The 18,770-nt window shown below is 33.7% G+C and overlaps 1 protein-coding gene across 3 annotated transcripts in view; it reads right to left on the bottom strand.

The window, feature by feature from the left end:
- Positions 1-2,780: 2,780 nt before the first annotated feature.
- The window catches only part of LOC149082202 (transcription factor CP2-like protein 1), a 35,857-nt gene continuing 19,867 nt past the window's right edge, over positions 2,781-18,770 (bottom strand). For all 3 annotated transcript variants that reach the window (XM_089235716.1, XM_089235717.1, XM_089235718.1), the window contains 7 exons: positions 17,666-17,756; positions 15,060-15,168; positions 12,770-12,860; positions 12,137-12,183; positions 8,728-8,870; positions 5,705-5,756; positions 2,781-3,190 (listed from right to left, as the gene is read on the bottom strand). In XM_089235716.1, the coding sequence (XP_089091842.1) occupies positions 3,087-3,190; positions 5,705-5,756; positions 8,728-8,870; positions 12,137-12,183; positions 12,770-12,860; positions 15,060-15,168; positions 17,666-17,756 (637 nt within the window). In that variant the 3' untranslated portion in view covers positions 2,781-3,086. The remainder of the gene's footprint in view (positions 3,191-5,704; positions 5,757-8,727; positions 8,871-12,136; positions 12,184-12,769; positions 12,861-15,059; positions 15,169-17,665; positions 17,757-18,770) is intronic.

Here is an 18,770-nt window from a genome sequence, read left to right as displayed (position 1 = left end):
GACCACAGCAGAGCCGAAATCACGAGGAAGTACACCATCTTGTTTGTATCAAGGGATTTGAAATAATACGATTGTGTTTTTACAATTTTTTTGCGATTGATTGCGATGAAATGATTCTATCGAGTGGACAATACGAGTGGAGTATAAACGATGATTTTTTTTTTCCCACTGAAAATACACACAACATCAATGTCTGTTGAGCGCCAACAATGCTATTTTATTTCGTTAATACTGTTTGTTGCATGCGAGTGTCAAGTGATTTTTCTGAGGCCCTTTTACCAGGCAAATTCTCGAAAATTTCAACCGGATCCAGTGGCGTCGGAGCCGGGGGGGTGCTCGAGCACCCACGGTAATTTGTGGCACGGGTCTGAGCACCCCCAGAATTGATTGAGAAATCGTAATTTCCAATATAAAGCTCAAGACGAGCACCCACAGGTTCGAAACATTTCCGACGCCCCTGACCGGATCTAATTTTTGTGAGCCCCCCCCTCCGCCCGTGCCTTAAAATGACACTGGTTTGTTGACGCTGTTGCTGCGTGTGGATCACGATTGCAGGCCTAGAAGTGAAAATTTGAAAAAAAAAAGTAGGAAAAATAGGAACACCATTGAGAAAAAACAGGAAAAAAATAGGAGGGAAAAATGAAATTACCAAATTGTCATAGCATATAAAAATGTTGTGCCATTAAGATTCACACCTTATATACAGGGTGATTATAAAAAAACTATCCCGACATATTGGCCCCTAACTATCATACCATTCACAGAAACTGAATGAAATTTTGGCATAAGGTATTTTGATGTATGCGCTCAAGAATGGTATGGAAAACAACAGTGTCACTCTAACAGTTACGGTTACAGTGAGAAAATTTCGAAAATATCAAATGGCAACACCAAGTGTTTTGTATTGGAATGTGATCTCCATTGTGAAAAACCCTAAATAGCGTTCGAACGGCAACCGCAGCATGAAAATCACCGGCAGTAGATAGGCTAAAAGTGAGGACAACCAATAAGGACAGAGAAGCAGCATAAAATAAAGCATTTTATTGTGTTTCACAAATTTTCCACATGACCTTGTGGAGGACTAATCAGGCTGGGATCTCAGCCGAAGACACGGTGTGACGAATGAAACGAACATTAATGCTCTGGTGCACGGCAAAGTCCTTTTTACTTTTTCCTTGCCTAGCTCTGGGGATTTTCGTGCTACAGGTGCCATTCCAACGCTATTTAGTGTTTTTCAGTATGTCGCATTCCAATACAAAAAACTTGGTGTTGCCATTTGATATTTTCGAAATTTTCTCACTGTAACCGTAACTGTTAGAGTGACACTGTTGTTTTCCATATCATTATTGAGCGCATACCTCAAAATACCTTATGCCAAAATTTCATTCAGTTTCTGTGAATGGTATGATAGTTAGGGGCCCATATGTCGGGATAGTTTTTTTTATAAACCCCCCCCCCCCCCGTACTTTAATTATAGTATTATCTATAGATATTTTAAGAAACTCTTCACAGAATGTGGTATCGAAAACAATGTAAATAAGCAAAACTAAAAAGAAATTTAGAGAGAGATATATAGATGGTTTCTTTCTCAGCCGGAGATATCAAGGAAACAATTTTTTTCCGGATATTATGCTGAGGTGAGCTCGGAAAGAAAAGTCATCACGTCTCCGCCGGGACTCGAACCCAAGCCCTCTTGCATACCGGGCAAGCATGCTGGTAGCATGCTAATGGTCCAAGAGCCTCTCCTGCACTCTATCAAAGGGGGCAAGTGTGCATTTTGGTTCCCCTCACTCAGTATTTTTTTCCAGTTGTTAGCTGAAGTTGAGTTTCTGCGATTCCCAACTTAGAGGCGCAAACGCAAGCCAATCTCCCCGTCCACAGAGAGCCTACAGCTTACAATTATTCAATTATACACTTCATTCATTGTCTTCTTACTTGTACAGTCCCCGAAATACCTTTCAAATAAATGTCTTGATAGAAAATAATTTCATTATACATAATTTTTTACAGGATATATATATATATATAATTGATGATGGCTCACCAATAAGTGCTGTTTCAAGGATTGAGTTATCTGGCTTTATTAAAAATTATGAAATAATTCTGGAACAAAAAGCTGAAAAATCTGCTTAAAAAACGGGACATATAGTCACAAAAATTTTGTATGGTAGTCGATGGTGTGTGTGTGTGTGGCTTCCTTCTGAAAAAAAAACCAGGTTTATCTCGAGATTCCCTCTTGACTAAAGCCCTATCAGCCTCTTGGTAGGGTCGTCATTAGGGGCGGCGTTCTTTCATTAACTGGTTTAGCCACACGATTCATGAACATTTATTTGCAGATCTGAAAATTAAAATACCCTGAAATTGCCCAGATTCCAGGTACAACTACTTTCGCCTATTACCTAATTAAATTGTTTATTTCATGGGAAATGTAACTTGCGTCCAAGTAACCCCCACCCGGGGGTTACTTGAATCCAAATTTCAATAATTTATTATACATACATAAAACTAAAATTTTGGTTTGAAAAAACTTAGAATCTGAGAAAAATATTGCATAAGTAATAAAAATTAGGTTATCAACATGATTAATGTTTTTTAAGGCTATTCTTTAGTAAGAAATATACAAAATGTTCACCTTTTGGGGTCCAAGTAGCCTCAAATTATGGTTTAAAAAAATATATATATGTATGTATGTGTATATATATATAGCTAAATGTTTAAAACTTAAAGCAGTGCTGCGATAAAGTAATTTCAGACCACTTCAAATGTTCACATCATAACCATTTCCATTCATAAACTTTCAACATTTATTTTAATTACAACAACATACTGGTCCCGCTGATTAAACAAATGGCTGCCTTTCAAAGTAAATCGTAAATTATAAACAAAGAGCACAACCTGTGCTCAAAATGAACAACACATAATTCTACAGCAACCACTGATCACTGTAGTGTTCGTAAAATGAAGCATTAAAAAAAATTCTAAAAAATGCACTCAAAACATTCATACGGAGAGAATAACATGTGAACGAAATCATATGAGAGGGAAAAACAAAAAAAAGATATATAAATGCTGCAGTGAATTGTGGATCATGTACTCTGTCCACTGTCTGCAATACAAAATACACTTGTATGAGAAGACGGAGTGCTATTGTAAGGTTGTAGAATGATACAGAATTTTTCGTTTTCATCTTCTGGAAAGGAAAAAAAAAAAGATATATTTATAATATATAATAAATATTATATGATAATGATATACACAAATTTATTATCCATTTCTTACATTAATTACAAAATAAATCTTGCATGTCAATTTTATTATACTAGAACAGAGGTTCCCAAACTTTATCCATCCGCCCCCCTTCTTCAGAAAAAAAAAATTCTCATCCCCCCCCCCAAAACTTAAGATAACCTATATAATCCTATGTTGCACTCATAGCTTCTACTACTGCCCTCCTGGACCTTTCTGTCCCCCCAAGGGGCAATATTGTCCACTTTGGGAAATACTCTATTAGAATCTAGCTAATCCAAACACTGCCCATTCCAAATCATTATTATGAAATCATTCCAAATTATATTATGATCAGACATCAGTGGTCTTCATTTATTGATGTTTAGTTTATTATTGATAATCACACACTTTGAATGTGTTTTGCATGCTGCTTATGTATTACCGTTGAAATTTAACTTTCACTTTATCTCAAAAAATAGAACCAATCTCAGACAAAACCAATACCCGATTTAGAATCAGCTCCCTAAAATCACCGAAAAATCTTTGAGAACAAAATCAGTGTTGAGAAGTGTAATTTAAGCAGTCACAATAAAAATGCATCAAGTTAGAAAATAATAAAATTTTAATAACTAATTACATACACACTCATGTTTAACAACTTCTCCAACAGGCTATCAATTTGAGGTCAAATACAATGTTGGCATAGAAAAAAAAAGGATTTTGTTCATTTCTTTCCAAAGAAAAAAGTTGAGGCAGAGCTGAATTAGGACATTGTATTGGATTTAATGGTCTTTTGAGGGTCATTATATTGGATGAAAAATAATGTGGCATGAACAGAAAAAAAATATGGGACTTACCATACCAATCATTACAATGGAATAGTTGTGATAATGATCATTATAACGAGTGCAGACTGTGTATTAGGGGTTCTTCTACTTTTTATCTCAGCACCATGAGTGTGGCATGATGGTGTGTATACAATCGAATACCGTTATAGCAAAAATCTCGTTTTAACAAACACATTTCTTATCCCCCAGATAAATTGACATAGGAACAATGCAATAACCTGGAATTCCTTTTTAACAAAATTTCGTTATAACTGAGTGATTTCTCCGGTCTCCAGGAGTTCGTTATAACGGGATTTGACTGTACACATATATATATAGTTTTTTACACCAGTCATTTTATGGAGGTAATTTCATCAGAACCTATTGTTCATTTCATATTGATTAAACTTTTTTTAATAAACCTCTGCACATTGTATCTCTTCAATGCAGTAGTTCTTGAATTTTCAATATGCAGCGCCAAAATGATTTCAATGGCACCCCAAATGAGAGCATAGGCCTACCCTAACAGTTACAGAGCAAGCAAATTGGTTAAGCAAAAAAAAAAAAAAAAAAAAAGAATTCCAAACAATTCATGTATAATATATAGGAAACAAGTGCATTTTAATAAACTACATAATCATTGATGATTTTTAACACATCACAGTCATTTTCTGAATACCATGATTAATTAGACAGGGACCTAGGATTTACTGCCAATTCCTAACAGCAGTGCTAGACATTTTGCCCTTTTATACTCATAGAGGGGTTGGTGCACTAACCCCTTGGGATGAGACTCCCTGCAGTGGCAATATTTTTCTGTGGCCATGTTGTCACTGTATCTGTTGCACCTCAGCAAAGTTTCTGACAAAGACAAATCAGGCATCAAATTTGCAAAAAATCTGAGCATCCTTTAGTACTTTAGGCGAGTATGTTATCAACCTGGGATACAGCACCCAAATACATCGGTGTACACAAAGGGGGTTCTAACATCCCTCCAGCCGAGATTATAGTGTTATTTTGCAGGAAAAAATTTAACCCCCCTCCCCTCCTGAGAAAATTCTGTGTATGCCTATGCCCAACTATATAATATCATAAGAATTAGTAAATCTATTAGGTGGAGCATGTCATTGCAGTACCGCTATATCTGATCATGGCATCCCTGCCCCAAGACACTGTGGTGCACTACTTGGGAACCCATACTCCCAATGCACGCAATTTCAGAGTAGAAACTACAGATACAATACAATTCTCATGGATTATATTTGTATTGCATTATACAGTAATTAAAAACAACTTCTATGGTGATGTTATTTCTACTATTTCTGTGTGGCTGTGTTTATTTCATTTAACACCAAAATTCTGCAAAGTCTGGGTTATTCAAGGTTTTGGTTATTCGCTGTAAGTCTGTTTCATATTAGCTCAGATAATTGGGATCGTATTGTATTTCTTAAATAATGGACATACATTGAGTATTAATGCTGATGGCACACTAAGCTATGGCAAAAGGATTTAATAATGAAAAACCCCAATAAGGAAATTTGTCCAATTAAGTCCTCCATATGGCTTGAAAGGCTGAGATGGGTATCAAAATGATTACCTGATTAACACATATTATGAATATTAATTAAAATTATGTGATAAGCACTTACCATTGGCTATCTTGAACATGTAGACTGATTCATTCTTCATGTTTTGAACCAACTAAAAATAGAAAATTTATAACAAAGTGAGAAAAGCATATAAATTTTTCCACACTGATTGATAATTATAGATTCGGAGAAACTCAGTTTATGAAAATACTTCTCGTAAACTTACCTTCTCTTACCCGTTTTTGCAAAAATGTAAATTCATGCACTTAATGTTATTATAAATAAGTATGCAACTGTATTCCTCATTCATAAAATATGTCATTTATTGTTTCATAACAAAAACCCTTTCACTTCAAACTTGCCTTACCCCCCCCCCCCACTTTTGGATTTCACTGGGAAAATGCAATTACGACACTAATTTATACTATGGTGCCTTAAAATTAGACAACATTCCCTTGCTGAACTACTGTTGAATTGCAGGACAATGATATCTGTATAAGTCAACCCGGTAATTACATGCATGCCCAGTCCCAAAGAATTAGAAATGTGTCTCACTTTAAGGCACCACTATAAATAGAGCACTTCTCCCAATGAAGACAAAAGGTACAATCTTTCACGGCAGAAATTGTTAATTAGTCATAAAATCAACATAACTATGGCATAATTTTCTCGTAAAAAGCTAATCTCATTTTTCATATTATTTATTTTTTGTTAAAGATAGTGATTTAAAAGGTGGCATTCAATAGTTATCAAAGATTCTCATCTAATTGATAACAGAAATTCCAATTATGAACTAGAGGAAAAATTACACAATACTGAATGACATAACAATATTTCATTTAAAAAAATTATTAATAATGGGTATAAAAAAATGACTAAAGGTGAGAGTGGTTATTTTGAAAAATCGATAAATTTACACCATTATATCACAAAACGAGTTAAAAGTTGACACAATTTAACTTTTGGTTGAACTCATTAAGACTTGGAAAAATTATATAGGGTAGGGAGATCAAATATCACCCACTTAAGCCATTATTTTAATTACAAGACTAATTCATGCGCAATTTGTGTAAAACTTGTTCTATTTTGTTGTCTACACCAGCATTCCCCAACCTTTTGAAGTTCACAGCACCCTTAGACACCATTCCTTAAATACAGGAAAACCAGACGCACCTCCACGTTAATATTTCTTGATAACTTCTAACGTATAGGAGGTGTGCCGGAAAAGTGATAAACCCTCCTGAATTTCCAAGAGGCACCATGTGCTGCCACCCGCATGGTCCACACTATGCAGGTAAGTCTCCCTCCGTACCGGACACTCCCTTCCTTGAATACAGAATACAGTTCACTACAAAAAAAATCACTGAGTAAAAATACATCATGAGCTTTGTTCAATTGATCATTAAGTGAAACTTGTGATTGATGCTTAGAGAACAGATACTTGAAATCAGGCCTTACAGGTGACAACAAAACAAGTAAATTGTCCTCAACGTCTTGCAGTTTATTTCTTGACAGATGGAACCCCTTAGTTTGCCACCCCCGGGCACATCGGTTGGGAAACACTGGTCTAGACTGTTATCTAAAAATGAACTGAATTACAACTCTATAACAGATAATTTTAACACACCCAAAAAAATTTTTTTGCAACCTTTGAATTTTTCCTATTACAAAAAAGTGTTCCTAATACCACCTACATCTAAAATGAGTGAAAATAAAGTTTAATTTATGTTATGATTATAATTTCTTTATTAAACGTGAAAATTAAAAAACAACAAAATCGAAAGTAATACAAGATAGGTTTTTGTACTTTTAGAAATGTAATTAACATACCCTTCTAACACTTTTCCTAAATACAACATCAAGGGAAAAAAAACTTAGGAGCATTCACTACACAAACATAACGTTGTTTTTTTTTTACTTTCCTCTTATCACTTTTTTCATGGGATCATTTGTTACATATCAAACATTTTAGCCATGTTTCTCCATGACAATAGTTTGAGCACAGTCCTCCACAAATTGAGCATCATTATCTTCTTCGCCACAACTGCTGCTGTTATCGTCAGTTGACATATATGAAGGTTCTTCATCTTCTTAAGAGATCCTTCTTCCTTCCGTTTTTTCGGAGCTGATTCCTTTACAGCTTTGCCTGATGTTTTTTGCCAGTGTCTTGTCAGAAGCAGACGAACTTTCAAGTGATAATGATTTTCCCCCTTTTTTTCTTTTCCAAAGACAAGTCAGGGTATCCGTTGAAAAAAAGGAGGAGGCATTTCCCACCTGAATTTTTTTCCCTCAGAAAATGGGTGGCATTAATTATTTCTATTGGTAAGTCGAAGTTCCATCCTTTTTGCATCCTTTGACGTTAGTCCATAATAAGCTTTATCCATTTGTAAATAATACTCAACAAATTTATCTTCTACATAAGGAGATAAAAAAAATGTCTTTGTCATAGTGGCACATCAACTAATTTTTGAAGTTCATCTTCAGATTTTTTAATGTAGATCCAAGTACTTGAAAAGCTTCGGATGCTTTCAATAGTCCCATCTTCATTTTTTACCGCTATTACATCTGTTTTATTTTGATCTTGTTCCACGTCTTTCTATGTGACATTTGAAAAAAAAATACTTCAAAAGTGTTCTTAATATTGCCTAGGGCGATAATGGGAACACTCAAGTGGGCGATATTAGGAACAACCTAACTCTCAAACATGGCGGCCTCCACCCTCGGAATCGAATCGCAAACTAGGAAACAAACACCACCAAAATTTTTTTCTATAGACAACTAGTAACGGTATTCAAATTAGAAATTATAGTTTAAAATTAAGTTATGTTACTAAACAGAGGTAACTTAGTTATCTATTACTAAACGAATATATGGCCTTATTGCTTTACTTGTATTGATTGTTTTCAAAGGAAAATATGAATCAAAGTGCTCAAAGAAGTTCATCTTTGCTTTAAATATGAACATTTGGGAAATAAGCAAACGTGGATCCATAATCAAGAATCATCTAGGTACAGGTCTGGGATTTGAGAGGACCTACTGTACATAAATATGATCAATCATATTTAAATAAAACTATAAGCCACCTTGTCTGTGAGAAAAACAAGAATGCCAGCAGGCCCAACAACGAAAATGCTGAGAAAATGTTCTTCTTGTAAATTCAATGTCCGGCATATTTGTTCTTTCAGTTCCTTGACAGTCAAACTCTCCAAACAGATTGCATGAAACTCTGCAAAAATGAAGACAACTTAAAAAAATTGAAAGCAATATACACAAATTAACATCATACTTGTAAACTTCTAAACCAATAAAAAGGTACCTGAAATAAAAGAATGTATATATATTACAAAAATTCAAAAATAAAGTAGGGCCTGCATTTAGTGAGGAGATCATAACCAACAAAAATACTTATTAAATTCTGTCACTATTATACATACAACATACACACACAATACAATATATACATTTTTAATTTTTTTTTAATTTGATTTCAAAAATTGATAATTGATTGATTGATTTGAATAAAATTGATTATTTAAAATCTTATTTGAACCACGATTAAAATGTTGAATGTGTAATTTGTGAATATAAAATAATATGGTAATGGAATATTGACAGAAAATAATTTACATTCACAATGAGATGTCTTCCAGATGATTCTGATCAATCATTTTAGCACACATAGATGCCCCATTGACCAACATGGGAGAGGATGGCATGGCTCTTAAGTCCCGGAACCCTGGATGAATCTTATTTTAATAGTTTGGGGTTCATGAAAAATGCTTGCCTAGGAATTTTATTCTACTCTGTGGAGGAAATGCAAATGATAATTTTGATACAGATTGATTAAAATTCTTGTTGGTCAATTTCTTATTGCTATTTTTTTTTATGCTCATCATTCAACGAATTGCTGTATGTTTCTGCTAAATCACTAACAAGACATAAGGTGTGAGATTATTTTGATAGACTATGTGATTGACATTCATTCCTGATCAAGCTTATTATCTCCTTAATGTGGGAAAAATAAAATGAACTCAAAAAGAGATGTTTCTTTATACAGGGGTGGGAAGTGACTAAGTCCATTTTGGAGCAGCCTTGGAGCAGCAAAATTCAGGATTTGGAGCAGTTTTGGAGCAGCAAATTCAGGATTTGGAGCAGTTTTGGAGCAGCAAATTCAGGATTTGGAGCAGTTTTGGAGCAGCAAATTCGGGATTTAGAGCAATTTTGGAGCAGCAAAATATGGGATTCGGAGCAGATATTTATAAATTGGAGCAGTGAAATTAACAAGAATATTTTCATTAACCCTCAACCCTTTTCAAAATAAAACTGCACTGTCTTTTGTTATCAAATATCTGTTCGTCAGCTTGATTTTTGTTTTTGGTGTTTTAGGCTTTTGACACCTTGTTTAAAAGAGCGGCTATCATAAAATTTTTTGCACCCGTCTATTTAAGATGATTTTTGCTTACTGAGGGCACTATTTGCTGCCTGGAACAGCAGCACTTCAAATGAGCTAAAAAAATTTTATAAGTTTTTAATTTTTTTATATTTGGAAAGAAATTGTTGCAAAATGGGAGAGAATTTCGGATGAATCAACTCGATGTTTGGCGATTCAGCACTCATTACCTGGCGAGATTGGTGATCTGACACTCGTTATTTGGCGATATTGACGATTTAACGCTCGTTATTCGGCAACATTGGCGATATTCGGCAAAGTTTCTAAACTAACATTCGTAATTCGGCGGACATGCACTTTTTACTCCCGGAATGAAAATTTTTTTCACAAAACATCGGGATTTAGCACAATGACAATCGACTACATTAATTTCTGCTGCTTCCAGTGACGACTTTTTTTTTAAACGGAAACACTCGAATTTGCACTTTAAAGCTGAAAGGCATTGCAAACCATCTTCAGTTCCACGATCACAGACAATATCGGGGTTTCGCGATGGAAAGCCCAATCAGGGGCCGATAGTTTAAGTATAGTGGAATAAAACACGCTCTTCTCGTAAAGAAACGTTTCGTGGCCAGCAGGAACAAAAATTTTTTGGCGTCCTTTCCAAAATTCTGGGCATACTGAAGCAAAATTCGCTATTTGGCGCAGAAAAATTCAAAAATACGCTATTGGAGCAGGATGGCGCAAGATATTAGTTTTGGCGCAGTGCGGCGCAATTGACGCAGAGTTCCCACCCCTGTTTATATGATTCTCAGTTCCATTTATTTTTTCATTTTATATATATCTTTTTGTTTCAAGTAATCCTTTTGAATCAGAGATATGAAGAAAAACTTGGTCACTGAAAAAGGAAAAATTTCAATGACACTAATACTGTACCAAACAAAACACACTAATTTCCTTCCTCTATTCTTTCTAGTTAAAATAAAAATAAAATAATAATAACAAGTACAGGTACCTCTCACTTTACGCAATTTTGATATAACATGATTTTGAAAAGTTAATTTTAGAGATGTCCCGCAATATTTTGTCTGTAGTTTCATTTCAATCCTGAAAATGGGTTTGCATATTAAAGATATGAGTGTGAAAATGACAAAATCTGTTGTATTTGTTGATTTAGATAAGACAAATACCCTGTATGGAAGAAATGCTCAAATTCATCGCACCAGAGTGGTAACATATCAACAATACCATCAGGATTTTAACAGAAATTGATCCCAATGAATCTGAAATTGCTGTATTCGTGAGGAATATTCAAAATTCTCTAGCTTTACCCCCAAAGTTTTCATAAAGAGATGAAGAATGCTGCTTGTCAGCTGAATCTTGACTGCTTTCATTAAAAATGTTATCAGCCTATCATATCGTGCTCTCCAGCAAAGAAAACATTCACACTCAATAGAATCGATATGCAGTAGTGAAGATAGAAGCAAAAAGTATTAATCAAATATATACATCCTAAACTGATGAGATTGATTCATGAGTTTGGATAATTAATCCATTAAAAAAAATTTATTTTGCTGCTGAAAAAAAGTTGGATTCATTTTCTTCTTATCCTTCTGAAGAAAACCCTATCCCACCCATGTTAAATTCAACACACTTTAGGTGATTTCATCTTATACAATTATTTTGTGGAACCAATTAGCCATGCAAAGTAAAGTACACTTGTACTAATAATAAGTAAATAATGAAAATTTTTTATTTGAAAAAATTATATTGAGTATATACTTCATGAGTTAAGCAATTTAAATTTATTCTGGGGGGGGGGGGGGGGGGGATAGAATTGATTGCATTGCAAATAGTATTTTCTTTTGTCAGAGATGGAGGTTCTCATTGCAAAACAAATCATATATTTATATCAAAACCAACAGGTATATAATAAAAAAAATAAAATAATTTAGACAAGAACTTAATATGAATATGATAACACAACAATATAATAATGATAGTGAATTTTATGACATTTTCATATTCATTTCAACAAATGGTTTTTAATGAATCAATATCCAACGAAATTTCATTTATTTTACTGAAAATAGAAAACTTACTTTCTTCACATGGGGAAAAATACAGCATGAGTTTAGGACGAACGTGTCTGTAATTTAGAAAAAAAAAAAGAAGAGTTTTTGAAAATAGAAGGGCAAACCTCAATATTAAAACAATTAAATGAATTTCAAAACTGTGGTACAAAATGAAAAGTCAGCATTAATTAAATAACTAAAACGAACATAATATATATATATATACTGCTCAATATTAAATTTTCAATACAAAGAACAAAAGGTCTTAAAAATATTAACATCACAGCATTCATGAACACATTAGGTATATAAAATTGATAGAAAATTTTCCCCATCATCTTATTTATTATGGAATACAACACTTCCTACTTCAATACTCATAATTATTTCATTCAAAAAAATGCAAATTTTTCATGTGTTTGCACAAATAAAGACCAACAGAACATGATTCAGAATAAGCAAATTAATTCAGCTATTAAATGTGATATTTACATATCACCTCATGAAAGAAGAAATAAAAATTTATTTTATTTCTTCTATTTCTTTTTCTTTATTTATTACACTTTGTATGCACCTGTTTTGTCAATTTTTCATATGCATACTTGCACTTTTAGATTTTCTAAATATCCATACTTGCTCTTTTTTTTTTTGTAAACCCACCTAGCATGCAAACTGTTGAACAGCCTAATGCCATCTGCAGTTCCACAGATTTCAATTACATCATCACGTGTTAAGCATAATAGATCCCTACCTGCAACAACAACAATAAAAATACATGAGAGTACTCATATATCACACATCAAAGCATACTTCCATAAGTAATGAATGAACGTGTGTCATAAAACTGACACATACAAATACAATGCCACAACAGGCAAAATGCCCAACGAGGTGGCTGAGAAAAAGATGCCCATAAAAATATGGATATCATATATTTCAAAAATACAGCAACCCAATTAAAAATGCAATTAACAAAAATTATAAACAATATATACACATGATAAAATATTATACAATGCTCAAAAAGAATACTTATGGTTGTCTTATTCTAAGTATGGATAGCTTCTCGATTTACCCCAACATGTTCATCGTATTTCTTTTTGAACATGTCAATTGTGTTACAATTTACTACCTCCGGGGGTAAACTATTCCATTTATTAACAACCCTATTAGAGAAAAATTCCCTGCGACACCATAACCTTGCATTGTCCCTCACCAATCGATACTGGTGTCCCCTTGTAAAAGCAGTCGATTGGCGGTGTACTAAAAGTTCATGGTTCATCCTATCCATCCCATTGAAAAATTTAAACACTTTGATCATATCTCTTCGACACCTGCGTTCATCCAATGTAAACATATTCAAAAAATGAAGTCTCTCTTCATAGCTCAAGCCCTGCGTGAAAATAAGGACACGCGTAGATCTTCTCTGCACCCCTTCAACCAAGTCTATGTCCCTCTGTAGGTATGGTCTCCAAAACCTTACAGCATACTCCAGTCCAGGACGAACTAAGCCTAAAAAAAGCGGAAGAATGACTTTAGGAGAACGCGAAGAGACATTTTTGAAAATGAGACCAAGCATTCTATTCACTTTTTTGACCACCGCTGAACAATGTTCAGAAAACCTAAGCCGCTCGTCAATGAGAATTCCCAAATCGGTGACCCTAGTTGCATCCGGGATAGTGACACCATTCAACTCGTAAGAGAACCGTGGGTTGTTCGAACCAAAATGAGCGACCATGCATTTATCAACGCTAAACGTCATGCTCCATTCATTTGCCCATGCTGCAATCCTGTTTAGACTGGTCTGGAGCGACTCCCTATCGTTTTGATTCCCGATTACCCCCATTAGCTTCACATCATCTGTGAATTTGCTAGTAATTCCATCAATACCCTGATCGCATCTTGAAAATCTATAGCAAAAATATTTATATCAGTTTCAGCTATCATTAATTTTATTTGCTGTAATCAAAATAAAGCGTAAATCAAAATTTATAGACGTTGAGTGCATCAACTCCAATCATGGCATAAGGGTGACGAGTCAGGCCAGAATGCTTTTACTCTAAAGTAAGCATCTATGGAGAGGTAACTGTAAGCTACAGATACCAACTTTTTTAAGGGAAAGTCATTATATTTATGTGGATTGAGATCTGAACCAGCAAAATCCACTATGCTTCTGCATCTCTAGTCAGATGTTTAATTCACCTGGGCTATTTCAACCCATATAATAAGATTATATGGGTTATATGCAAGGATAAGATCACTCTCCTTGCATAAGTCACCATCTGGTGGCAGCATCAGCAGCTGTGAGCTTGGCCTGAGTCAGGTCTGGTCATCCATGTACGGTCCCGTTCAGTGCACATGAGCTCCAAGAAAGATTGACAGATTTGTTCCCTTTGTAGTTTAGTGCATTCACCCGGAAAGTGAAAGGACATGGGTTTGATTTCCCCACAAAGGCAGTTGAATTTTCTATCTTTCCAAAAAATTAATCTTCGCAACAGCCAGTTGTTAAAAAACCTTCGTATAGTAGGCCAGCCTGTATTATGGGTATGTTGCTTTTACCAGCAAAAATTTATTTACTTATATGTTTCATGGTGCAAGACTGTTAAAAAGCCTGCTACAACTTGTCATAAAATCAATAATCTGTTTTCCTTGTAATATAAATCTTTCATCACAGTATAATTTTTATGCAGACACAAAAACTTTAGTAGTTTGCATCACTAAGTATAAATAATTATTTAACTGAATTGTGCAGGCACAAAGCAAAGCACACACTTTAGATAAGTAATTTTAATGTTCATTGGGAGGGAGAAGAAAAATACTAAAATGTTCTCACTCACATGATACTTAAAACCCATTTGATATTTGAATTGACAATGAATGATCAAAAAATAATATATATAATCACAGATGTTAATTAAAAAGGAAAAAACTACATGGAGAAAATATATACCATCAAATGAGGAAAAATGTGAGAGATATTTGCTGAACCTGTTCCTCATTAACCAAGTGCATACATCTGTTGATGACGTCTGAACAGTCAATCTTTCTTCCGAAGGAGTCTGCAAATGAACAAGCATATTTTAAACACAAAAATAAATAAATAAAAGTAATAATAAAAATGTGTGTGTGCACAGAAATTATGTAAAACATCATACTATGATATACCATCACCCAGTCACAGAAATCTCTTAACAATGTTGACATTCTACAGAGGTCTGACTGTATAACACATAAAGGAACTAAAGGAAAGTAAAAATAAACGAACACAGTTTCAAATCACTGCTAATCTATTTTTATAATTAAAGCCACAAAGTTCAGGGAAAATGTCACCAATGCCTTTTTTTCATATTTTTAATTTTTTTTTTTAAATGCCTTTTTTGAACATTTCCTGCCATAAATGCCTATTTAACATTGTTTCAAGTTTATTCGTGAATATCAGAAGCCATATTCTGCAAAACTTGGATATTTTGAGCATTGAGAACTTCAAAATAATTGTTTTTTTTTACTCTCTAACTCTTCATATTAATTGTTATCAGGAAGCCCATCCCCTTTCCAGTCCCATTAAAACGTGCTTAGGCGTAAGGTGCCTGAAATACAGAAAACTTGGTGTTATCATACATTAACTTTACTTTGGCCAGATGGCGTGAATGTTTTGAAGACTCGTAAAAAAAATATTCATGTCATGAAGACATGAATATTTTTATTTCAGATGAATGCATGACTGTATTAGAAAAGAGGAGGAAAATTAGATATTTGTTTCCCCCAGAGACTTCACATAACATCTTACTCACGAATTGGGCTGCATTGTATATGTATAGCTGACCAATGAATGTCCTGAGATCATGATTTGTTATAGCTCACACAGGGAGGGAAAGAAGCTGACAGGGCTCACGGTTTAATTTGATTTTTTTTTTACACTGTAAATGCACTGCAAACAACTATGACTAACTATTTTGTAGATATATCCAGTTTTCTATCGAATTGACCAGGGCCGTTTTTAGAGGTGTGTATGATAGGTACAACCACATTGGGTCCAACGCTTGAAGGAGTCTCGTATATGTGGTGATATAAATAAACAATTTTAATTTAAATAAAAAATGCAGAAGAAATTTGATTTGGGAACAGTAAAAAAAAATAGCTATTTAATTATTAAATATCTATTTACTAATATCTTACTTTTTCTTACATACTCTCTTATCTTGTACTAATATTCTCTGCTTATCACTTACAGCTAACACCACAAATCAGATAATAAACATGTCCACCACAAATAAATATTTTAAATTGCCACATGTAAAAAAAAACACTCAAGAAGCAGGACTTCCACTCAAAAAATTAGAAAAAGTAGGAAAAAGCAAGATTAAAAAGTAGGACGGGGACACTACCCCCTTAGACAACATATAATCATAGCATAATAAAAAAAAATCCTCAAAAAATATAATTTTTAAATTAAAATTTTTTTTTAATTCATTTTTTTTTTAATAGGACAATTTCAGTAAGATTGACTGAAATCAAAGTAAAATAACAAATGACTTGATTACAAAAACAATTTTTGGCCAAAATAGCACACTAGAAACCACAGATAATTCTTTTTGAGGTTTTCCTCACAATATAAATTAAATTCTTCCACACTTCAATTTGTCAACTCTCTTCGACAATGCGCAGCAAATCATAAAGGCATGTAAGATTTTTAAGAATGATGCTCTTTCAAGACCACTTTTAAAAGCACAGTGCAAAATGTGTAAATTACAAGCTCCGTTATAAATAAGTCAAGGTGAACCGGATGGTTTTACTGCATTGCCATCCCTTTTTTAAAGGGATTTGTTTACATTTTACTGTTCAATACCAGTGTAATTGTTTTTGAAAAATGAAGCACTTCCATTTCTAGCTCTTTGCTGAGTATTGTATACATTGTTTATGCCTATGCATCCCCTAAAAATACAGAAGACAATGGAATGCTATTGAGTAGCATCAAGATCACCAAACCTAGAATAGGCCTATGTATCCAACTGCTTAGTAATGCAAACTGTTGTTTCACCTATACACAAAATGTGCACCATAATTTTGAAGGATAGTTACTATGAAAAGTAAATACAAAATTATTTTTCCCATCCAAACAGAAGTTTTTAATGACTAGTCTACTTGTTGAACCCTTAAACTAAGCAAATGAAAAATTAATAAACCATACGCCCCCCCCCCCCACAAATAACTTTTAAAATGATACAATTTCTTCTTTGGCAGAATTATCACAATTGCAATTTACAACATCTATACTACATGGCAATATATCAATGATTCCCTGCTCAATTAAAACCAATTACACAAATTTTGTAGATAGGATTTTGTAAAAAGTAGGACAAAAAATAGAAAGTAGGACAAGTAGGATGAGTGGGAGCTCTGAAGAAGGATAAAATAATCATTTTTTTATGAAAGAAAGAGATGAAGTTCCGTAAACTTCCATTAGTTAAATCATCAATCATAAAATAGACCATTTTGAATGAAAAGAACCCGCAAAGCACATGTAGATACACATATTTAAAAAAATATAAGTTATACTTGTGCTTCCTCCTCTTCTTCTTTGCACTGGAGATGAAACATTCTATCTTCTAGCATGCTACTGGACTGGGGGGACCTTGTGGAATTGGAACTAAAGGTAAAACATTATTCATGGTTAAATCATTTTTAGTTAATATGGATACATTAATAACATATTTATTAGTGTGTCCATTTCATATCACATTTCATATCAATCTAAACCTTGAAATCATGTGGATTTGAAAACCAGATAAAACTGGTATTTCTTTAGCCATCACTGTTAATTATAATTCGGTTTCTTTTAATGAGTTAAAAATACATAACATTTACTCAAGTATATATCATGTGCAATAAATGACCATGTGCGTTAAAACACTGAGACATTTTAATAAATATTCTGCAAATAAGAAATAAAATTGTAATTTTCAAAATATTACAGTTGACTTTTCAGAAAATTGTCATGTTAATTGCCATTTTAATGCCATGTTCATAAAAACCGATAGCAATCAAATAATATGAAGAGTTTCATAACACATGGTCATGTGGCCACCCTACTTTTAGCAGATTAAAAAATAAATGAATGATCCCTAAAGCACTCAACAGTTTGACTAAAAAAGGGCAAAATACATGGAGTATTTTTGCTTTTTTGTTTCTATGTACATGCTACTCTATATGCACACAAATAACAAGCTTAACACAAACAATGATACCAGATAATAGGGTCGGAGAAAAATTTCTTAGAAGGTGAAATATAAGCAGATGCATGTGTCTAGTACCTGTACCCATTCCATTATATCATTCAACAAAGATAGTTAATACAGTGAAACCTCAATTTACAATACTCTGTGGACCAAGAAAAAATATCATTGTAGAGAGATTATCATTATACACCAAGAGGGAAGGTGCATCATCAGGAACCACCAAATTTATACTGTTGGTTGGCATCTCTTCCGAATTGGCATAGTTAATGCCACATAAAATACATTTTATTTGCAACAAAAAAAATCTAATCTAATAGTTGATGAATGAAATTCAGTTAGTTGATTCACCCTGTAAAATATTTTCCTTCACACCATTCTTGTGTACTACATACAATGGAGCTTCAGGGTAACTTTATTAACACTTT

The sequence above is a fragment of the Pholcus phalangioides genome, unplaced genomic scaffold (genome assembly GCF_987345545.1).
Source record: "Pholcus phalangioides strain wild (caught in Gottingen) unplaced genomic scaffold, Ppha-v1.0 ptg000009l_1, whole genome shotgun sequence".
NCBI classification, from domain to species: domain Eukaryota; kingdom Metazoa; phylum Arthropoda; class Arachnida; order Araneae; family Pholcidae; genus Pholcus; species Pholcus phalangioides.
This window is presented reverse-complemented; position numbering and strand designations above follow the sequence as displayed.